General features: G+C 39.3%; 1 protein-coding gene across 9 annotated transcripts in view; it reads left to right on the plus strand.

Moving 5' to 3' along the window:
• The window catches only part of PXDNL (peroxidasin like), a 479,632-nt gene that overhangs the window by 294,284 nt on the left and 160,523 nt on the right, over window positions 1–24,825 (plus strand). For all 9 annotated transcript variants that reach the window (XR_008658991.1, XM_055286430.2, XM_055286431.2 and 6 more), the window contains 2 exons: window positions 8,047–8,118; window positions 24,003–24,074. Coding sequence is in view for 6 of the 9 variants with exons in the window: in XM_055286430.2 (XP_055142405.1) it covers window positions 8,047–8,118; window positions 24,003–24,074 (144 nt within the window). In the remaining 3 variants the exon portion in view is untranslated. The remainder of the gene's footprint in view (window positions 1–8,046; window positions 8,119–24,002; window positions 24,075–24,825) is intronic.

The following is a 24,825-nucleotide window of genomic DNA, read 5'->3' on the forward strand; positions in this document are numbered from 1 at the left end:
GGGGCTGGCCCAGGTCATGTAGGATAAGATGTTGAGCAACACCCTGGTCCCTACCCACTGGAGGCTAGTAGCACCACCATCTCCGGCTGCGACAATTAAAAGCATCTCCAGACATTGCCAAATATTCCCTGGGGGGATGGAGGTGGACAAAACAAAATCATCCTAAGCTGAAAACCACTGCAAACCATTGCTCTAGCTAGATTCTCTCTCTCTAGCTAACTTGCAGTCCTTTGTTTGCATAGCTGCTGGCAATGTTGTAAAATAAAAATTTCACTAAGAAATTTCATTTCTTTAAATCTTGTCACGTGTCTTTATATCTTTAAGGTAAAGTTCAAACCACCTTGTTGAGCACAAAGGAAATGTGTGATTCAGTTCCTGCCCAAGTCCATCTTTCCAGAGTTCTGCAGGCAACCAATGCTTCTGTACCACTCAGTTCCTTACTGTTCTGTACAAGAGCCCTGCGTTTCCATGCCTCTGCACCTCACATACATTTGTCTCCCCACTTTCTACACTGTTTTTTCTCTTTTGCACCTAGGTCAGTATTGTTTGTCCATAAAAGTTAGGTGAAGAATCCTTTTCTCTGTGTAACTTTTCTTTATCTTTAAATCTAATGTAGCTCTTTGGATTCTCATGGTATTCCTTGCATCCCATTATCTTAATACGTATTCTACAAGACTGTGGTCATTGATTCCTTGTATTTTTCCACTTACCTAATTCCAATCTCTGAGAAGGTCAAGGATCTTGTCTTACACTTCACAGGCACTCAATAAGTACTTATTAATGTTTTAATGTACTAAAGGAGCCAGAGGAGTGAAGTTATATCTGACACAAGCAGTCACTAAGTCCTTAATGAAAAAAAAAGTACTGTTGAGCTTAAATGGATGAGCAAACACTTTGAATATTAGACACTATGAAAAAAATGGGGGATATTCCAGAGATAATGAATTTGGTTAGAGGGTGCTCAGACTTATGAGGGAGGGGAAAGTCACAGGTTGGCGCTGAATCTTGAAAAGCCTTGAATTCCTGCTAAAGACAGTGAGAAGACATTGATGATCCTTAATAAAGGGGATGATCTAATCCGCATTTTTTCAGGAAGAACCACCAAATAATTCAACATAGTGTAGATTGGAAAGAAGAGACTGGATTTACATGGAACATTTATAGCTATTAGTTCAGGCAAAAAGAGATAGAGATTGAACAAAGAGTGTGATTTTCATAACTCTCAATCATGCTATATCTAAATATCTAAACTATTGTAGAAACATGGCTTTTTCTGTAACTTTTTTTTTTTTTTTTTTTTTTTGAGACAGAGTCTTACTCTGTTACCCAGGCTGGAGTGCAGTGGTGCGATCTCAGCTCACTACAACCTCTGAATCCCTGGTTCAAGCCGTTCTCCTGCCTCAGCCTCCTGAGTAGCTGGGATTAAAGGCACACGCCACCATGCCCAGCTAATTTTTGCATTTTTAGTAGAGACGGGGTTTCACTATGTTGGCCAGGATGGTCTCAATCTCCTGATCTCATGATCCACCCGCCTTGGCCTCCCAAAGTGCTGGGATTATAGGCGTGAGCCACTGTGCCCAGCCTTTTTCTGTAACTATTCTAATTTAGGATTGAAATAACTTCCCAAGGAGTGAAGCTTGTGCAGTATGATTTTTAACTGGTTTTAACTCTTTAAGAATAAACATAATTCTCTTTATAATGAATTTTGGTAGAATACGCTGTTATTGACTTTAGCACAGCATGCAAATGAGATGCTGGAAAACTTTTCTCTGGAAACTAACGGATTATGATAATTCAGTCAATTTTTCCTTTAAAATCAGTTGAAATAATTTACTGTGCTCTGAAATAAGGATCTTCATTCAGATGTTTAATCAATTCCTAAACGGTATGAATAATTTGTTGGTGTAATAGGTAATTCTTGCTTGCTGTTGTGCAATGAAGCTAAAAAGTGTCTATTTTAATCTCAGCTGAGATTATTATACAGAGAGTTGGTGTCATCTCAATGCACCCGGCCCGTGGATGTGAGGCAGGACACGGTGGATCTCCAAGCCAGCTGTCAGCTTTTCCTCTGAGCTCTGTTTCATGTGCTAGGATTGTTGACGTGTTATGTTCAATATCCCCTGTATTGCAGTCTTCAGATTCAGATGTCCTTAGCTTATGTTACACACATATAGACACAGGCAAAATTACATACATAGACACACAGAGACACACAGACACACTCTGGTGTGCAGCCGCCTTCTACCAACAGTACTCCTTTTTTCTTTATAATCTCATGGATTTTGAGAAAATAAAAAGCAGCTACTTTGTACAAAAAGGTTGAGAACACTGACCGTATATGCAATTTTGATTGTGCAGTTAGATACAGATAAATATAGTGTTTTTCTCCCCATCTCTGCTCTTGTCTTAGATCGGGGTTGCCAAGGTGATCATATGGCGCAGAACATTTGTTTTTATGTGGCTCAGTAAGTTCACGCTGAAAGCTAAAGTGATACCAGCAACTTCTCACCCTGAGAATCATTCCCTCTCTATTATTTTTGTTGTCATTCTCTGGCCACATGCTCTTGCTCTGCATGTTTTAAAGATTGTAGGAGGATTTTTGTCCTTACTTTGGTGGCCTGATACCTTCGGGTGGTTGTGTAAATAAATATTTACTTAGATAAGGGATGTCAAATATGTTGTCAGTGCTCACAAAAATGTGTGATTCTAACATGTCCCTTTGAAGTGAGATAGATTCTCTTGGAGAAGCCCCAGGAAGACTTTGATAGATGCCCTCTAGGTTCATTAGTGCTCAAGGATTCTATAAAGTTTTAGGAGATACAATTAAACATCCATTATTACATATCTGACTAAAGTCAGGCTTGTGTAAATATTTGGGATGGTTCTTCCCCAAGGAAATGTAATGTCATTATAGATTGTTGAGCTGATATTAACTCAGAAAGCTTTTATTAGAGTTCATACTCCCATCTTTTGTTTTATACCATAGAACATATGAAGAGTTCATTGTCTTATCCTCACATTTGCAAAGACAATGCTCATGCAAAAATACTGGCTGGTCATTCATTCTTTCAGTGATCAACTATGTATTGACTATCTATTTGTCAAACTCTGCTAAGAAACTAGGGATATGAATATTACTTTAAATCCAATGTGATTTCTGCCTTCATGGACCTTAGAGTTTAGTTAGGGCAGACAGACGTGGATCACATAATCACTCAAATATAACGTTGCAACAGTACAATGCTGGGTGAGCCCATAACACAGGGATTTGACCAGGAGCTCAGGGAAGGCTTTCCAAGGAAAGAGCACAGTAAGATCTGAAAACAGGTCCAGAATTACCAGGCAAGAAGGGTGGGAAGGTTTACTGGGCTACAAAGACAATCATTCAGAGACTGCTGTAGGCAGGAGTATGGCAGGCATGTGGCTGGGAGGAGGCCAGAGCACTGGGATTGAGGTGGGGCAAGAGGGGGATAAAGGAGATACTGGAAGGGCATTTCCAGGCAAGACCAGGCTGGAACTTGGGCTCTGTTAAAAAATTCTGTCTTTATTTCTATAGAAATTATAAGCCATTAAGGGTCTCATATTTCTATTGAGGGTAGACCAGATGGATGTGGGCAGACCAGTTTGTTCTTGTATTTTAGTAACTGAGGGCATAGTTTGCTCTAGTGCAGAAGTAGTGGGTAAGAGGAGAATGGAATACATTCAAGAGATATTTAGGAGGCAAAATGAAAAACACAGAATTGGGTAAGATACAGGGAGTGAGGGAGACGGAGGGGTCGTTGCTAGTTTTCTGAGTTGTGCAAATACATATACAGCAGTGCCATAAATTGAGACAAGCAAAAATGGAGGACAGCCAGTATGGTGAAGGAGGATCCTGGGCTGGGTTTCGACATGTTGGATTTGAGGTTCCTTGAGACATCTAGAGGATATTTTAAGAAGACATTGGGTGCATGAATTTAGGTCCTAGAGGTAAATTTGGGTTGGAGATGTAATTTGTAGGTCTTCTGCATAGAGATAATAATTGAAGCCATGGGTGTTGATGAAATCATCTGGGGAAGCTAAGTATGAATCAACATAACATGACAGTGGCAATAATTTCCTGCCTGCTTTAAACAAAGGGATAACTACTAATTCATTTACATATAAATTTATGAAGGGACTTAAACAGATTTAAACTCCTCGCAAGTAATCATTCATATTTATCTACCTGCAATAGATAGCCAAAAATGGCAGGGTTATCCACAGCCTAGAAAAATAAGGTGTAGGAGAGGATAGTCTTGCTATCTTATCAAGGCACAGAAGGGAGTGGAGATCAAAGCTAACTCCCTTCTTATTTGAATCTGCTAAAGTCATCACATAAATCAAACACATATAACCTAAAACATCCTACTGCTTTAAATTGGCTTAAAGTTTTAAAAAATTTTTGAAAAAGATTTTGTTAGAAAATTTGTCAAATCATATGGACTCAAAATTTAATATGCTTGCACTATAATCAAACAGAACTCTCTGGGTTGTCTTACTTTCCTGCAAGGAACAAAATCTACTTACATGCATTTTTCTCATTCATTAGTAGTGAATTCCAATACCAGTTGCTTACCCTACTGTGTATTAGATTGAAGTCCAGCAGAAAACATTTGTCCTTCAGGGCATCTCTGGGTGAGTCTAAGATTGCAGTGATTTATTCTAGGGAAGCATGGCTGGAATGGGGAATAGACAGGGCTCTGTGATTAGTGGACTCTCAGTGGGTGCATTGTGGAAAAGGAGATTATGCATTTCTCGTGAATTATGAGCAATTCATAGTAAATGTGAATTGCTACCTGTGAAATATTTAAATATTAAATCGATATTTATTAATTACTGTGGATAAACACATAGTAGCTATGTGATATTGGATAAGCTGTTGTATGTTATTCTACTCCTTAGATTGTCTCTTTGCTCCAATTTTAGGTGGCTCAGTGTGTAAGATGCCCTCCCAAGCAAAAGCTGTCTTTCTTTCTAGTTCTAGCAATGCAGACACCTGTGCAAACTGTGGAGGATGCACATTTGATCAATGATGGCAGGAATACTAGCGCTACTTGAAAATTCTTATGCTAAACTCAAGTTTTCTTTATAATAAATTGTTTCAAAGCATTATAAAGTTGAAAGAAAAAAAAAACACTTTTGCTGAGCTTATACATAAGCTAGAATACTCACTTTGAAAATCTGGAAGTTGTTAGGTTGGCTAAACCACAGACCTGGCTCGTGACTCCTTTCCTGTGACCTGTTAGGTTGTTTTATGACTGGAATGCGATGCTTGCCTCCAGTTAAGAACCCCACAGCTTCACATTTAAAAAGCCACTAATGTAGGCAAACTGAGAACAGGAGTGTAGAGAGCATGGGTTTTGCTGAGTTCGTGGCTTGGATTTACCATTGATTGGCTTTGTGGCCTTGGGCACTTTCCTTCTCCCTGTGGAGTATCTGTTTCCATACCCGAGAAAGGCTCTGCTCCAGGATTCTTGCATCAGGTTTCCATAGCTCATCTCTGGGTGCTCTGTGTCAGCTGAGCCTGTGCACGGCCACCCCCTTTGCTGCTAGAGAGGCTGGCTGTGTGAAATTGAACAAATTACTTTATCTCTGTACCACATTTTTCCTAATTAAATAATGGGGTATTTATAGAACCTACCACACACTGCAGTTGCAGAAATTAAAAATGACTAAATACATGTAAAGCACTTAGGACAATACTTTTTTTTTTTTTGCTGTTGCTCTTATTTACTTTATGCTGAGTTTGATGCCCTCATCAGCACTTACTCCTAGTCTTCATAAAATGTCTATCTGTATTCTACAGGCCTGGGCCTGTCCAGTATACACAGAGATTGGAATCCAACCATGCGGTACATTTCACTTGGGAAGAGAAACTTTGTAATGGACCCTCCTTCTAACTCTTTCTTCACTGTAGTCACAGAGACTTCTCTCTCTTCCCTGCTGTCAGCAGCCAGTCTTCGCCTAACACTCCTCCCCTACATCTGCTTTCACTCTCCCAGCCCCTACCTCCTTTTTAATGTGCTAGACCAATGACACAGGTAATAATTTTGTGGGGGACAGTGTGTGAGTGCATGGGAGTATGTGTGTGTGACTGTGTCAGTGTATGTGAGCATATATGTGAATACATGTGTCAATGTGTGAAAGTGTGTTAGTGTACATGAGACAGTGTGAGTGCGAGCGTGACAGTGTGTGAGTGTGTGAGATTAGGTGTGTGCGAGTGTGTAGATGTGTATCTGACTGTGATGGTGTGCGTTAGTGTATGTGTGAGAGTGTATGCGAACAAGTGTGAGTGTGCATGAGTGTCCGAGAGCGTGTGTGTGTTAGCGTAAGTGTGCTAGTGTATATGAGTATATGTAAGTGTGTGAGTGTGAGCATGTGTGAGTATGAGGGTCTGTGAGCATGTGAGGGTGTGTTCATGTGAGTGTGTCAGAGTGTGTCAGTGTGAGACAATGTGAGAGTGTGTGTCTGTCAGTATGAAAGTATGTGTGAAGCTGAGAGTGTCTGTGTGAGAGTCTGTGAGTGTGAGTGTGTGTATAATTCAAGGCAACCAAGGTAAAGCTGTTTCATGCTAACCCAAAGGCAATTATTGCCAGGTCTTATACAATGTCACCACTGTAAAATGTCATCACTTTTAAAATGAACAGAACCCCCGGGAGGAATGCATCGGATACGGGCCAGGATGCTGAATTTCAGAGAGTAGTACAGTGTAGCACTGACTCTGGATCCAACCTAAGGCAGTCTGAAACAATCATACCTTTCCAGTGACATGGTTTTCATTCTCTTGTGATTATTATACTTTTTCATTAGGTGTCTGAAGTGCTCTTCCTATAATGATTTATAAGAAGGAAGCCTAGGAATGAAGTAAAAAAAGTATTTCTTTTTCTTAAACATTTTTCTTTTCTCCTTTCAAAAATATTTCTAATTGTGATGAAATAAATACATTTTATGCAAACGTGGGCTGTAAAGCTTTCTTTTTACCTGCCTGCCGTTACTTCAAGTCAGAGAGCTTCCCATTGACAAAATAAAGTACCATTCACTGTGTCTTCCCACATAAATGTACAATATCCTCTTTCCAATTTAGTGTGAAACTTTGTTACTTTTCATGGTAACTTTGTATCTGCAGTGCTTTCTTCAGCAGTTCACTATAGACGGCTATATATCACTGTTGGTTTCATTGAGATTATTTGAAAAAGCTGTGTTCAGAAGTCAGGTGCAGGGAATACATTTAAATTTTCTAAGAGGAGTGTGCAGCCTTCCCCATGGATCTTTCTGTCTGTTGGGAAGATTTGCTTCGCAAAGGTCTGCTCAGCTGTCTGCTTTGGAAGCCTGCTTCTCCATTTCATCACAGGATTTCTGAAGGAAATGCAAGCCTTTCTGTCTTCAGTTGCCCTGCTTAAAGAGAAGCCTTTTTGAAATGGAAGCTTAGGAAATAACTCCTGGATCAGTTGCACAGAGGGGATACCGAGGTCTGAAAAAGTCTAATTCCAAAAGGATTAAAATAAGACACATTACTTCTCATCCATCCCCCAGGGTTAACATTAATTCATTTCAAGTATGATGATCATATGACATCAAATATGCCATCCTTTGACTCCGTCAGACAGGACACTTCTCCTTGTTCTGAAATGTAAATAAGCATGTGGTCACTTGTAATGTATCTTATTATGTTTGTAATCTTAATTACTACCCTAACTTTGCTTACATTAAACATTTTAATGAGTAAAAGAGTAATTTCAACAACCAGTTAGCATCGACTCAAGAGGCTCCCTGGGAAAAGGGGGCAGCATCATGCCCCTTTCTGGGTGGGCTTCGGATTCCCCTTTGGAACATCAGGTTTTTAGACCCAGGACTGTGACGAACAGAAGAGACAAAATATCTCAGAGTTTCTGATTTTCGTATGTGATATATAGTGGTTGGGGCCAGTGAAATTCACAATTTCAGCTGAAGCAATTGCTAATTCTTCAAACATTTTATTTTACTCACCAGCACAAGGAATAACCAACTTGATCTTTTGCCTTCCAGGTATATTCATTTCAACCAACTAGAAACGCTACAGCCAGAGACCTTTGGAGACCTTCTGAGATTAGAGCGACTGTAAGTGTTGACCCTTTAGATGTCCTTTGCTTCTGCTTTACATTTTCCGTTTATACAACTCATCTGACTGCCGTGGAGATCAGGCCACTTTGCTGTAAGCTTTAGAGGCATAGCTTGTATCTTGGCACTATAAAACAGAGTTAATATAAAGCTTTCTATAGTTTAAAATCAGTGGAGAAAAGGTGAAATAGCCAATTAAAAATAGGGCAAAAGAGAGGAAGAAGCACTTCACAAATGAGGGAAAGCTATTTAAAAAACTTACATCAGGGGTCGGGCAAGGTGGCTCACACCTGCAATCCCAGTACTTTGGGAGGCCGAGGTGGGCGGATCACCTGAGTTCAGGAGTTCGATACCAGCTTGGCCAAGATAGTGAAACCCTGTTTCTGCTAAAAATAAAAAAAAGTAGCTGGACCTGGTGGCACACTCCTGTAATCCCAGCTACTCGGGAGGCTGAGGCACGAGAATTGCTTGAACCCGGGAGGCGAAGGTTGCAGTGAGCCAAGATCATGGCACTGCACTCCAGCCTGGGTTACAGAGTGAGACTCCATCTCAAAAACAAACAAACAAACATAAGCTTACAGCAGAATCTAATGCAGTTGAACATATACCTCCCCTATGACCTAGCAGTTTCACTGTCAGGTACATACACAGCAGAAATGCACATATGCACGCACCAGAAGATGTGTTCTTGTATCTGCAGCAGCGTTGCTTCTGGTAGCTCCACACTGAGAACTACTCAAGTCTCCAACAATAAAAGAGTAGAGAAATAAGCTGTTGTATATTCATAAAATATAATACTGTACTGCAACACAGATGGATGTCAGAAACATTCTGAGAAGAATAATATAAATGCTGGAACTTGCATAGTTCTATTTTATTCTCAAAATAAATTTTAAAAGAGATAGCAGAAATACATGTGGTGTTGAGAAGTCGAATGGTGCTTACCTTTAGTAGGAGAAAGGCCATTGGAAATGGCAGGAGGAGCCTCTGTAGGCCTGGCAATGTTTTGTATTCTTTGTTTTTCCCGGGTGGTAATTACACAGCTGTGTTCACTTTCAAGTAAGGCGTTGTACTCTACATCACGATGGCTACACTCTTCCAGATGAACGTTGTATTTCAATAAAGGCTTATTAAATAAACAGTGACAAACCACAAGGGCACTTGGACATCCTTCTTCTGTTTTGTCTTTTATCAAATGAAGTTACTCTGCTACTTCAGTTTTTCTAATACCTTATATTAATATATTTATTTATTTATTTTATTTTTTTATTATACTTTAAGTTTTAGGGTACGTGTGCACAACATGCAGGTTAGTTACATATGTATACATGTGCCATGTTGGTGTGCTGCACCCATTAACTCGTCATTTAACATTAGGTATATCTCCTAATGCTATCCCTCCCCCCTCCCCCCACCCCACAACAGGCCCTGGTGTGTGATGTTCCCCTTCCTGTGTCCATCTGTTCTCATCGTTCAATTCCCACCTATGAGTGAGAACATGCAGTGTTTCCTTTCCTGTCCTTGCGATAGTTTGCTGAGAATGATGGTTTCCAGCTTCATCCATGTCTCTACAAAGGACATGAACTCATCATTTTTTATGGCTGCATAATATTCCATGGTGTATATGTGCCACATTTTCTTAATCCAGTCTATCGTTGTTGGACATTTGGGTTGGTTCCAAGTCTTTGCTATTGTGAATAGTGCTGCAATAAACATACATGTGCATGTGTCTTTATAGCAGCATGATTTATAATCCTTTGGGTATATACCCAGTAATGGGATGGCTGGGTCAAATGGTATTTCTAGTTCTAGATCCCTGAGGAATCGCCACAGTGACTTCCACAATGGTTGAACTAGTTTATAGTCCCACCAACAGTGTCAAAGTGTTCCTATTTCTCCACATCCTCTCCAGCACCTGTTGTTTCCTGACTTTTTAATGATGGCCATTCTCACTGGTGTGAGATGATATCTCATTGTGGTTTTGATTAGCATTTCTCTGATGGCCAATGATGATGAGCATTTTTTCATGTGTCTGTTGGCTGCATAAATGTCTTCTTTTGAGAAATGTCTGTTCATATCCTTTGCCAACTTTTTGATGGGGCTGTTTGCTTTTTTCTTGTAAACTTGTTTGAGTTCATTGTAGATTCTGGATATTAGCCCTTTGTCAGATGAGTAGATTGCAAAAATGTTCTCCCATTCTATAGGTTGCCTGTTCACTCTGATGGTAGTTTCTTTTGCTATGCAGAAGCTCTTTAGTTCAATTAGATCCCATTTGTCAATTTTGGCTTTTGTTGCCATTGCTTTTGGTGTTTTAGACATGAAGTCCTTGCCCATGCCTATGTCCTGAATGGTATTGCCTAGGTTTTCTTCTAGGGTTTTTATGGTTTTAGGTCTAACATGTAAGTCTTTAATCCATCTCGAGTTAATTTATATATAAGGTGTAAGGAAGGGATCCAGTTTCAGCTTTCTGCATATGGCTAGCTAGTTTTCCCAGCACCATTTATTAAATAGGGAATCCTTTCCCCATTTCTTGTTTTTGTCAGGTTTGTCAAAGATCAGATGGTTGTAGATATGTGGCATTATATCTGAGGGCTCTGTTCTGTTCCATTGGTCTCTATCTCTGTTTTGGTAGCAGTACCATGCTGTTTTGGTTACTGTAGCCTTGTAGTATAGGTAGTGTGATGCCTCCAGCTTTGTTCTTTTGGCTTAGTCAATCGACTTGGTGATGAGGGCTCTTTTTTGGTTCCATATGAACTTTAAAGTAGTTTTTTCCAATTCTGTGAAGAAAGTCATTGGTAGCTTGATGGGGATGGCATTGAATCTATAAATTACCTTGGGCAGTTGGCCATTTTCACAATATTGATTCTTCCTATCCATGAACATGGAATGTTCTTCCTTTTGTTTGCATCCTCTTTTATTTCATTGAGCAGTGGTTTGTAGTTCTCCTTGAAGAGGTTCTTCACGTCCCTTGTAAGTTGGATTCCTAGGTATTTTATTCTCTTTGAAGCAATTGTGAATGGGAGTTCACTCATGATTTGGCCCTCTGTTTGTCTGTTATTGGTGTATAAGAAGGCTTGTGATTTTTGCACATTGATTTTGTATCCTGAGACTTTGCTGAAGTTGCTTATCAGCTTAAGGAGATTTTGGGCTGAGACGATGGGGTTTTCTAAATATACAATCATGTCATCTGCAAACAGGGACAATTTGACTTCCTCTTTTCCTGATTGAAAACACTTTATTTCCTTCTCCTTCCTGACTGCCCTGGCCAGAACTTCCAACACTGTGTTGAATAGGAGTGATGAGAGAGGGCATCCCTGTCTGGTGCCAGTTTTCAAAGGGAATGCTTCCAGTTTTTGCCCATTCAGTGTGATATTGGCTGTGGGTTTGTCATAGATAGCTCTTATTATTTTGAGATACGTCCCATCAATACCTAACTTATTGAGAGTTTTTAGCATGAAGGGCTATTGAATTTTGTCAAAGGCCTTTTCTGCATCTATTGAGATAATCATGTGGTTTTTGTCGTGGGTTCTGTTTATATGCTGGATTACGTTTATTGATTTGTGTATGTTGAACCAGCCTTGCATCTCAGGGATGAAGCCCACTTGATCATGGTGGATAAGGTTTTTGATGTGTTGCTGGATTTGGTTTGCCAGTATTTTATTGAGGATTTTTGCATCGATGTTCCTCAGGGATATTGTTCTAAAATTCTCTTTTTTTGTTGTGTCTCGCCAGGCTTTGGTATCAGGATGATGCCAGCCTCATAAAATGAGTTAGGGAGGATTCCCTCTTTTTCTATTGATTGGAATAGTTTCAGAAGGAATGGTACTAGTTCCTCCTTGTACCTCCTTGACTGTGAATCCATCTGGTCCTGGACTTTTTTTGGTTGCTAAGCTATTAATTATTGCCTCAATTTCAGAGCCTGTTATTGGTCTATTCAGAGATTCAACTTCTTCCTGGTTTAGTCTTGGGAGGGTGTATGTGTCGAGGAATTTATCCGTTTCTTCTAGATTTTCTAGTTTATTTGTGTAGAGGTGTTTATAGTATTCTCTGATGGTAGTTTGTATCTCTGGGGGATCGGTGGTGATATCCCCTTTATCATTTTTTATTGCATCTATTTGATTCTTCTCTCTTTTCTTCTTTATTAGTCTTGCTAGCAGTCTATATTTTGTTGATCTTTTCAAAAAACCAGCTTCTGGATTCATTGATTTTTTGAAGGTTTTTTTATCGCTATCTCCTTCAGTTCTGTTCTGATCTTGGTTATTTCTTGCCTTCTGCTAGCTTTTGAATGTGTTTGCTCTTGCTCCTCTAGTTCTTTTAATTGTGATGTTAGGGTGTCAATTTTAGATCTTTCCTGCTATCTCTTGTTGGCATTTAATGCTATAAATTTCCCTCTACACACTGCTTTGAATGTGTCCCAGAGATTCTGTTATGTTGTGTCTTTGTTCTCGTTGGTTTCAAAGAACATCTTTATTTCTGCCTTCATTCCGTTATGTACCCAGTAGTCATTCAGGAGCAGGTTGTTCAGTTTCCATGTAGGTGAGTGATTTTGAGTGAGTTTCTTAATCCTGAGTTCTAGTTTGATTGCACTGTGGTCTGAGAGAGAGTTTGTTATAATTTCTGTTCTTTTACATTTGCTGAGGAGTGCTTTACTTCCAACTATGTTGTCAATTTTGGAATAGGTGTGGTGTGGTGCTGAGAAGAAGGTATATTCTGTTGATTTGGGGTGGAGAGCTCTGTAGATGTCTATTAGGTCCACTTGGTGCAGAGCTGAGTTCAATTCCTGCATATCCTTGTTAATTTTCTGTCTAGTTGATCTGTCTAATGATGACAGTGAGGTGTTAAAGTCTCCCATTGTTATTGTGTGGGAGTCTTTGTCTCTTTCTACGTCTCTAAGAACTTGCTTATGAATCTGGGTGCTCCTGTATTGGGTGCATATATATTTAGGATAGTTAGCTCTTCTTGTTGAATTGATCCCTTTACCATTATGTAATGGCCTTCTTTGTCTCTTTGATCTTTTTGGTTTAAAGTCTGTTTTATCAGAGACTACGATTGCAACCCCTGCCTTTTTTTGTTTTCCATTTGCTTGGTAGATCTTCCTCCATCCCTTTATTTTGAGCCTATGTGTGTCTCTGCACATGAGATGGGTTTCCTGAATACAGCACACTGATGGGTTTTGGCTCTTTATCCAATTTGCCAGTCTGTATCTTTTAATTGTAGCATTTATCCCATTTACATTTAAGGTGACTATTGGTATGTGTGAATTTGATCCTGTCATTATGATGTTAGCTGGTTATTTTGCTCATTAGTTGATGCAGTTTCTTCCTAGCCTTGATGGTCTTTACAATTTGGCATGTTTTTGCAGTGGATGGTACCAGTTGTTCCCTTCCATGTTTAGTGCTTCCTTCAGGAGCTCTTTTAAGGCAGGCCTGGTGGTGACAAAATCTCTCAGCATTTGCTTGTCTTTAAAGTATTTTATTTCTCCTTCATTTATGAAGCTTAGTTTCGCTGGATATGAAATTCTGGCTTGAAAATTCTTTTCTTTAAGAATGTTGAATATTGGCCCCCACTCTCTTCTGGCTTGTAGAATTTCAGCTGTTAGTCTGATGGGCTTCCCTTTGTGGATAACCTGACCTTTCTCTCTGGCTGCCCTTAACAATTTTCCTTCATTTCAACTTTGGTGAATCTGACAATTATGTATCCTGGAGTTGCTCTTCTCGAGCAGTATTTTTGTGGCGTTCTCTGTATTTCCTGAATTTGCATGTTGGCCTGCCTTGCTAGATTGGGGAAGTTCTCCTGGATAATATCCTGTAGACTGTTTTCCAACTTGGTTCCATTCTCCCCATCAGTTTCAGGTATACCAATCAGATGTAGATTTGGTCTTTTCACATAGTCCCGTATTTCTTGGAGGCTTTATTCATTTGTTTTTATTCTTTTTTCTCTAAACTTCTCTTCTCACTTCATTTCATTCATTTGATCTTCCATCACTGATACCCTTTCTTCCAGTTGATCCAATCGGCTACTGAGGCTTGTGCATTCGTCACGTAGTTCTCATGCCTTGGTTTTCAGCTCCATCAGGTCCTTTAAGGACTTCTCTGCATTGGTTATTCTAGTTAGCCATTCATCTAACTTTTTTTCAAGGTTTTCAACTTCTTTGCCATGGGTTTGAACTTCCTCCTTTAGCTCGGGGTAGTTTGATTATCTGAAGCCTTCTTCTCTCAACTCGTCAAAAGTCATTCTCCGTCCAGCTTTGTTCTGTTGCTGGTGAGGAGTTGCGTTCCTTTGGAGGAGGAGAGGTGCTCTGATTTTTAGAGTTTCCAGTTTTTCTGCTCTGTTTTTTCCCCATCTTTGTGGTTTTATCTACCCTTGGTCTTTGATGATGGTGAGGTACAGATGGGGTTTTGGTGTAGATGTCCTTTCTGTTTGTTAGTTTTCCTTCTAACAGTTAGGACCCTCAGCTGCAGGTCTGTTGGAGTTTTCTCTGGAGGTCCACTCCAGACCCTGTTTGCCTGGGTATCAGCAGCTCAGGCTGCAGAACAGTGGATATTGGTGAGCAGCAAATGTTGCTGCCTGATTGTTCCTCTGGAAGTTTTGTCTCAGAGGAGTACCCGGCCGTGTGAGGTGTCAGTCTGCCCCTACTGGGGGATGCCTCCCAGTTAGGCTACTCAGGGGTCAGGGACCCACTTGAGGAGGCAGTCTGTCCGTTCTCAGATCTCCAGCTGGGTGCTGGGAGAACCACTACTCTCTTCAAAGCTGTCAGACAGGGACATTTAAGTCTGCAGAGGATTCTGCTGCCTTTTGTTTGTCTGTGTCCTGCCCCCAGAGATGGAGTCTACAGAGGCAGGCAGGCCTCCTTGAGCTGTGGTGGGCTCCACCCAGTTTGAGCTTCCCGGCTGCTTTGTTTACCTACTCAAGCCTTGGCAATGGCAGGCGCCCCTCCCCAAGCCTCGCTACTGCCTTGCAGTTTGATCTGAGACTACTGTGCTAGCAATGAGAGAGGCTCTGTGGGCGTAGGACCCTCTGAGCCAGGTGCGGGATACAATCTCCTGGTGTGCCATTTGCTAAGACCATTGGAAAAGCCCACTATTAGGGTGGGAGTGACCCGATTTTCCAGGTGCCATCTGTCACCCCTTTCTTTGACTAGGAAAGGGAATTCCCTGACCCCTTGCGCTTCCCGGGTGAGGTGATGCCTTGCCCAGCTTCGGCTCATGCTCAGTGCACTGCACCCACTGTCCTGCACCCACTTTCCGACACTCCCCAGTGAGATGCACCCGGTACCTCAGTTGGAAATGCAGAAATCACCCATCTTCTGCATCGCTCACGCTGGGAACTGTAGACTGGAGCTGTTCCTATTCGGCCATCTTGGCTCCACCCCAATAAATTTATTGTATCTAGCTGATGATATGCTATTTCTCTCTGAAAATAAAGAAAATGCAGAATTACATAGCTGACCTTAAGCAGAAAAATGTTTTCCCTAAAAGAAAATTTGAATTAAAAATTTATGTTTAAAAAAGGATGCCCTTAATTAATATACAAAATAGATCAGTAAAATTAAAGGCTAAGAAGAGCCAGTCAATCACTTTCTTATGCAGTTACTGCAACCTCATTTGCCTATAGAAGTGTAACAGTTGCAAGGCATAAAATCACATGGTTTGCTTTTGTTTGCTTTGTGCTGGAGGCATGTGATCATGAATAGCAAACGAGGTAGGAACGTGTGTTATACTACTCCTTTTCTGCTCTAACCTGTGTGAGCAGGGAGCCAGCCCTGTGCAGGACAGCCCTGGTGAAAGACAGATGGATTGTTCAAGATTTAGCATCACAATGGTTAATAACTTCAAAACACCTGGAACACCAACTTTAATTTGGTGGAAATTTTTTTGTCACATTGTTAACCTTGTGTTCCTGTGGTGTAGCAATAAACCACCAAGCCTTGTATTTTTGTTGGGTAGCCAATAAACCACCAAGACTCAAATCCTCACCAACAGCAGCCCTGAAAACTGTGAAGATGGGAAGGGGAGAGTGCTGCTGCCTGGGGAGGTGTGGAAGCCCTGGCAGGCAGGCCCATGGCAGTGGTGCTGGGACTTGCCTTTATAGAAGGGACTTCTTAGCTTGGGATCCATGAATGGGTTTGGAAGGCAGGGAATGGACTAACTAAAAAAGTTTTAGCTTCTGGTTTCTTTCCTATTGTCTAAATATATTTGCATCTATTTTAACCTTGTAGTACAGACATGTGATATCAAATCATATCATACAATAGCGCTCCTGAAGGAAAACTCAAGCTTGGACCCTCTCTCCAGAGGCAGCTTCTTTTAGGTATTTCTCTTTTATATTCTTTGGTTGTTGCCATCATAATTGTCTAGTGTTATTAGGGCTCTCTAGAGGGACAGAACTAATGGGATAGATAGATGTATATAAAAAGGAGTTTATTAAGGAGTGTTAACTTACATTATCACAAGGTCCCACAATAGACCATCTGCAAGCTGAGGAGCAAGGAAGCCAGTTCAAGTCCCAGACCTGAAGAATTTGGAGTCTGATGTTTGAGGGCAAGAAGAATGTAGCTCAGTAGAAAGATGTAGTCTGGGAGGCTAAGCCAGCCTAGTCTTTTTATGTTCTTCTGTCTGCTTTTTATTCTGGCCACGCTGGCAGCTGATTAGATGGTGCCTACTCAGATTAAGGGTGGGTCTGCCTTTCCCAGTTCACTGACTCAAATGTTAATCTCCTTTGGCAACACCCTCACAAGCACACCAAGGATCAATATTTTGCAGCCTTCAATCCAATCAAATTAACACTCAGTATTAACCATCACAGCTGGGTAATAGATTTTTATTTCTTTCATTTTCTACTGTAGAAGATATCAATTTTCACTCTGAAGATGAGGATTTATCTTGCTTATGCTATCCATGTGTGATACACACACACACACACACACACACATAGAAGATCAATTACATACTGATGAGTGAACTATATGTGTATATATATATATATATATGACTCATAAAGAAAGTCCACTAAATATATATATATACATTCACATATTTAGTCCATTCATTGGTATGTAATTGACCTTCTAATTCTTGTTGCATTAATTTTGATAGCCTTCTTTATTTAAAGTTTTGAAACTACTACCCAATCCCATACTTACTTGCATTTTCTTCCCCTTTTACATCTTCACTCTGTTAGCTATGTTATTATCTTTATATTACCCAGATATTCAATATGTTTATCCTACAACTACAATGAAATTTCTTGCTGTTGACCATAAATTACCTTGAACAATTAAAAGTATATATCATTTTAACTAAATTATTGTAGGATCAGGAAACATGCTCAGATTTTCTTTCTTTCTCTATGTGTAAATATGAATCTGGCCACTTCAAAAATAATTATCTAGGGCAATTTTCTTGTGTGATTTAAATTATTTAAAATAATGTCATGTCTTTGGTTCATATTTGAACTGTTATTTTCATATATATTTTTTGCTTTTCCTGGACATTCTAAATGCATTATGTGTATTTGCAATATCTTCACATTTTTTATACAATCAAATTATATAAACCATGTCATTTCTCTTTTACACCAAAGACCCCTGTCTTCTAATTTGAACTGGCTTTTCATTAGGATTAGTGTCATCTGCCATCAACCTGGGATTTTCCTTCACTAATTGCTTGAGTGAAGTCCAAGGTTTCTGGTCTCCATTCTTCCTTTTTCTTGTGTTACTTCTTTGTTCTGCTGGAATACATGTTGAAGAATTTACTATGAAGAGGCTTAAGGGAGACAGTTTTGATAATCCTTGAATGCCTGAAATTGTATGTATTATTTCCTCATAATTAGTTGATAGGTCATCTGTTATAAAATTATAAGTTCAAGAAGTTTCCCTTGATCTTTGAAGAGTCCATTCTATTTCTTCTAGCCTATTATGATTCTATTTTATAGGAAATCAATTTTATTTTCACAGAGAGGTTTAAAATTTTATGATTATTCTTTTTTTTAAAAAATCTTACAGGCCAAATGTAATGGCCTGCACTTTGAGGGGCTGAGGTGGGAGGATTGCTTGAGCCCAGGAGTTCCAGACTAGCCTGGGCAACATAGCAAAACCCAATCTCTACAAAAAATAAAAATAAAAATAAATTAGCTGAGCATGATGACAGGCACCTGTAGTTTCAGCTACTTGGGAGGGTGAGGCAGGAGGACTGCTTGAGCCTAGGAGGTTGAGGCTGCAATGAACCATGATTGTGCCACTGTACTCCATCCTGAGTGAAGGGTGAGACCCTGTCTTTAAATAAATATATAGTTAAAGTAAAAATAAGATCTTATAAATTTACATCAAGGAATGAGACTTTTCAGTTATTGGAGTTTTCAATGTAAAGACAAATCCATCCACAATTTTGAAAGATTCTCTTTAATGATTTATTTAACTATGTTTCCCTTTATCCTTTCTGTCTTCTCTTCTAGAGATACCTTAATTGAATATTAGATCATCTGGATCTCTATATTTTTTATCTTTTGTTTTATAATATCTGTTATTTTGTCATTTTAATTCCTAACCTGGTATGTTTTACTTAATTTTTAACATTTACTACATAAAAACATTTTTTAATCAGAGTTTAATTCCTAGAGATCTTTCTTGTTTCCTATTTATCTTCTATAGAAACTTATCCTTGTTTTATAAGTATGATATATATTGAAGTCTCTGAGTACATGTAATAATTGTAATGCTTTCTTACTTTTTTTCTCTAGTTCTTAGAATTTCCCTGTTTCTTCTGGCATTGTTTTCCTTTTTTAAAATCTTGGTCTTTCTTTTTCATATTCCTAATTAACCTCCCATGCCTTGTGATTCTTCATTGTCTATTGATATTTGAAATTAGTAGCATTTCAATTGGTAGTGTGAGTTTCACCTGCTATCCTTTAGATAAGTTTATTTTCTTACAAAATTTCTCCTTTGGTGTAAATTTTAGTTTGAACAATTGGATGTAAAATGCAGATTTATCTTCCTAAAATTCCAGAATGAGGAAGGCTTTTTCTCTTCAGTTTCAGCTCCACAAAAATTCCGTTACTTTTCTTCTTTCAATTTGTTCAATTTCTTTGGAAAAAAATCTCTATTTCTATGTCTATCTCATCTATCACTATGTCAATAACATTTTCCTCTTAGCTGTTGGTGTTCTGTATGGATGGTGGCTACTAATTATTGTGTTTCTCCATCCAGGTCTCTGTGAACCCTTGTTTACAATCTCACTTCTCCCTACTCTGCCCCTGCCTTAACTGTTTGGGGCCTCTGGGCGACACACAGTCAGATTGCTCCTGCCTCATAGGATTCTCTGGGCTGCAGCTTTCTCTCCTATTTCATCTGTCAACACTTTCTCATGTATTTTATTTTTCCAGAATTTGCTGAATACTCTTATCTGTCCGTGACCTTCCACATTCTGCCTTCTTGGTGAATATGGATATATTTGTTCTTAGTAAGCATCCTGGTAATTATTTCAGTGGAGACTCAAAAGAGATTGAGGAAGATTTGCATATCTACTTCACTATTTTGGACTAAAATTCTTTTCCCCATAACTTTGAAATTTGTTTGCTGAAATAATATTTTTATTGCTAAAATTATCCTATTAAGGCATTTCTAAATTCAAGCAAATTTACCATGACTTTATCTGCAGACTGCACATAGTCGAGTAATGTGCATTCAGCAGGAGCAGCACAATGCCTAGAATGGTTCTTTATTGTTATGATTTGACAAAAGCCCCTTTGTGTTACATTCATAAGCACTAACCTCTAACACCTGGGTAGGAATATTCTTTTCAATGCAGTCATGATCTCAATACAATCAAGAAAGTCCTGCATCTTCCTCTTTTCTATTAAAAGAAGGATTGATTTGAAAATCTTCACTTTACCAAGTTAGGTTTTCTCCAAAAGATAAGTCTTATCTTCAAACACAATCAACTTCTTACTACTATGTTACCAAGCAAAAGAATCCAAGCACATTTAGTGGAGCCATGTGGTTTAAAATGTTCAAGTCACTTTAGAGCTTGGTGCTCAGGCAGAAAATTGAAGTAGTGCTTTCGTTAAAGTATGTCAAGCATTACAGAATTTGGACTTTTTGGCTAAAAATTTATGGCTGATATTAAAGTACACGGAGTCGACCAGACTACACAACGTTTTCTCTATCTGGTATGCACCTCACTAAAGCTGAGGCCATTTCACAAAGTTTTCTCAAGGAGTAGGAGCTGAATATTACTTTTACTCTACTTCTCAAAAGTCTCCTGGATTTTCAAGGGATACATCTTGAAACATTAACCTAAACCTTAGGCAGAAGATTTACTTTCTTAGAACATTTATGAGGAAAATGCTCATTCATGACTTAACTTTTTTGGATAATACGCATGTTTCTGTCACAGAAAGGAGACAAGTCTTTGTATAAACTCTGTATAAACTTTGTATAAAAGTAGATACTGCTCAAATATCATTTTTTTGAGCAAGCATCTTTGACAGAAGACAGCAGCAGCAAATAATTATATAAACTTTCCAGCCAGGTGCAGTGGCTCCCGCCTGTGCCTGTAATCCCAGCACTTTGGGAAGCTGGAGCGGGCCAATCATGAGGTCAAGAGATGGAGGCCATTCTGGCCAACATGGTGAAACCCCGTCTCTACAAAAATACAAAAAATTAGCTGGGCATGGTGGCGTGCGCCTGTAGCTACTTGGGAGGCTGAGGCAGGAGAATTGCTTGAACCCAGGAGGCGGAGGTTTCAGTGAGCCAAGATTGTGCCACTGTACTGCAGTCTGGCAAGAGTGAGACTCCGTCTAAAAAAACAAACAAACAAATATATATATATATATATATATATATATATATATATGAACTTTTTAACATAGGAAGAAGTGCTTTTTAGCTTCTTGTTGGGAGTAAAGCAATCAAAGTCATCTACAAGCAGAAATCAACAAATACATTGCAGAACTGTTTTGAAGATTAATTTCAGGAAAATTGGAAAGAAGAAAGAAAAAAAGGAAACTACAAGCATACATTTTTGCACCCCATGCAAATCAGTACTGCTGGAACAGTACTACTGTTTTAATTTACTGAATACTATTGGGATAGTATTCTAGGAGATAAACAATGACAATTATTATTATCATAATTTTTCCTTTATACATAAAGGGACTGAGACTTAGATTAATCTGCTTGAAAGCAAGTTGTTACAGAAATATCAAGTAGCAGTAATATCTGATTTGGGAATCATATAACATGTTTGATATAAACTGATGTAAAATATCATTAATTTGGATATTTTGTTACCATTTGTACAAAATTAAGAAAAAAATTCAAGAATGATTTTTCAATATTTACATACCTTGCTTCAAAATCTGTGATGATGGAAATGTTTTACTTTTCTTTTGATTTGTGTTGCCTGTTAAGCAATTAATTCTGGTCTGCTTGGCTTGGAAAATAGATAATATCTTTCAATATTCAATCATGGATGCAATTTTCAGCCTCTAAAGTACGTTTAAAGAAAGAACAACAGTCTTTCTACTGTTGTTATCTTGCAGAACTGCACCACTTATAAAATAATGAAGAAAGCTTTCATTTTACCTAGCAAAAATAAAGCAGGCGTAAATTGTCCTGGTAATTTGGCTTTTCCCGAGGTTCAGTGCAATCTACTATAAGCTGTTTCTCCATCATGAAACTCTGTTCCAGTGTTCCCCAAGATAAGGAAATGGCATACGGCTAGGGCTTGTGGTAGAGAATGAGAATTACTGTGTCATCCGTTTGCACACTGTTGAAGAAAAGGTTATTCAACAATACTTGTTAAAGCATGGCAAGAAAGGTATTATTCAAGGGGGACCATGGTGATAGGTATGGGGACCAGTGCAATGGAGTTTTGCACTGGGGGAGAAAGATTGGGCTGAACTCCAAATATGCCACGAGCAAGTGGGAGTTGATAGCCCAGGAGCAGGGTGGACTCAATGGATGGATAATTAGAGGAAACACTAGGAGAAAGGCTCAGGCTGACCCTATTTAACAGGATAGGGTGATGATCTTGGTGATGATCAAATATCACCCGGGAAATGATGGGGATGAGGAATTTCAGGTATCAAGGGGTGGGAGGTGCTGGTTAAACTTAGCAGCAGGGTTCTTGCTAAAATTGGACAATGTAGAGATGGACATGGAAATCCAAAAGTCAGGTCTAGTTGGAAAAGAGCTCAGGAGAACCTGAGTAGAGTTTGGTCAAGAAGAGAGTCTTTGTCAATATCCATCTTCATGTCATCATTTCTTCTCTAGCCACTGCTTCTGAGTTGGGTGAATTAGATGGGCCTGGTAAAGATAAGCACAGGGAATCAAAATAGGAAAGATCAGGAAAACTTTTTATCTTCTCAGATGTGCATCAGTGAAATTCAAGTTCCCAAAATAGTAGAACTAGCTTGGCCCAGTTCACTCCCCCTGACCTTAACACTTAATACAGTTAAAATAAAGCCAAAAACATAAAGCCAAGACACTGATAAGAAAATATGGCCCATGATTTTATTTAATTTTGTGACAGAGATACTAGTCATGAAGTACAGCTCATAAAGTGGCTGGATGTAGCTAATTGTTAAGTTTAAGATATAAATTGATTATTTATGCTCATATCCTTGAGTCTTAAGAAAACGGGTCTCCATCTTTTCTCTATATTGCAGAGACCATCGTGTTTTCTCTGTTCACACATGGGCTCTTTGCCGAATATGTATTCAGTAGTCCTGGTGACTAGACGGTCCCTGGCTGGTGCTTTTCTTGGTCATAATTTCTCTGGTCATAATGAGGGGAATGGGTATAGCCAAGGCAGCATGGAGGGAGCCAAAGCCAGTGCAAGACTGCTCGGGTGGAGGGAGAGGGAGAAGTACTGAGGCCTGGATTTTCTCCTTCTCCCACCACCCTCCATCACCTGGCATGGGGCACGACCTCATAAGTGCACCTCTCTGTGATCCAGCCCCGGACATGTAGAAATGGCTGGCTGAGCAGTAACCATAGCAGCACCCAACAGGACTCTGGATCAGCAAAACTGTGCTGGCCAGTAAGCGACAGGCAGAGCTTGCACATCTCCATGTGATCCCACATTTGCAGGATTACAGCAGTTACTCATGCTACGTCTGTAGGCATCTGTTGTCATATATTGCTGTGCCTTTTTTTTTTTTTTTCAAGACAGAGTCTTGCTCTGTCACCCAGGCTGGAGTGCAGGGGTACAATCTCGGCTCACTAAAACCTCCACCTCCCCAGTTCAAGCAATTCTCATGCCTCAGCCTCTGGAGTAGCTGGAACTACAGGCACCTGCCACCATGCCTGGTTAATTTTTTGTATTTTTGGTAGAGACAGGGTTTCACCATGTTGGCCAGGCTGGTCTTGAACTCCTGGCCTCAAGTCATCCGCCCAGCTTGGCCTCCCAAAGTGCTGGGATTACAGGCATGAGCCACCATGCCTGGCCTGTGCCATTATTTTTAAATTTAAAATATTTAGTTCACAAATAAAAATTGTATGCATTCAAGGTGTACATCATGCTGATTTGATATATGTATACATTGCCTGCTGATAATGAATACACTGACTATTTACTTTGATTTCCTCATACTTAAATATTTATTTTTATGTATTTCTCTTTAGCGTTTGTAATCTCTAACTAAGTAAACTACAAAATCAAAAGTACACAGATGTGAAAAAATACCCATATAGTAGTGGTAGATAGAGATATGTAAATCTTTAAAACAGATGGTTGTATAAATGACACTCTGACTTCTGTTTGCCCTTTTTCACTGAAATATTTCAAAAAAGGTATTGGATTCACAGTTAGGTGAAATAAAGGTTTTGTTTGTCAAACTCATTATTATTGTATGGTGATTAAAGTTTATCTTTTCTTTTTCAGATTTTTGCATAACAACAAATTATCTAAAATTCCGGCTGGGAGCTTTTCTAATCTGGATTCATTAAAAAGATTGTAAGTGAAAGCAAGTGCATTAACACAAAAACCTTATAATTTCCTCCAAAATCAATCCCAAACAATAGTTGGTTGCCCTCTCCTGCTTTTCCTGTGAAAGACATTGCAATTCTAGCATGTTAGGGAGAAAATGGTTTTGTTAACTGCAGAGCGATAGAGAACCCAGATAGTCTTCTGAACTTTCATGTATTCTCTTAGAAGTGATATTTAAAAGGAGTATTGAAAATAGAAGTTTCCTCGTTTCTCTGTAATATCCTTGCTGGCTAAATCTAAAGACTCCCAAGACTTCTTTTTCTTTTAACTTTTTTATGAGATAAGAGATGTGAGAAGTTCCAAAGAAAGTCTGACTCCTCAGGCCAGGCTTCAGTTTTCCATTGTTGTACAGAGTTGTCTTCCTACTCATTTCCTCCTACATTAAGCAAAACAAAACAAAAATCCCCATGCTTGCAAGGTCTGTGTTCTCCATAGCTTTCCTGCTGTGGTCCGTGGGCTGATGTCCATCACTTTTTCCACCTGTGTCTCCACCCTCCTTCATTCCAGCTGTCTCTTCACTCCCATCTGTGTGTAGCCTTCTACACTGTTGATGTCTTTATTTTGTGTTTACCGCCCCCCCCAACTAATCCTCAACCCCAAACACAAGTATAAGTTCCAGTTATCAGAAAAGGATAGATGCCTGCTTCCCAGATGTCAGTCAGAGAGCACATAGTGGAAAACTCACACAGGTGTATCCATCATGGGCCTTGGAGGCTGT

This window comes from Symphalangus syndactylus, chromosome 7 (genome assembly GCF_028878055.3).
Source record: "Symphalangus syndactylus isolate Jambi chromosome 7, NHGRI_mSymSyn1-v2.1_pri, whole genome shotgun sequence".
In the NCBI taxonomy this organism is placed as follows: domain Eukaryota; kingdom Metazoa; phylum Chordata; class Mammalia; order Primates; family Hylobatidae; genus Symphalangus; species Symphalangus syndactylus.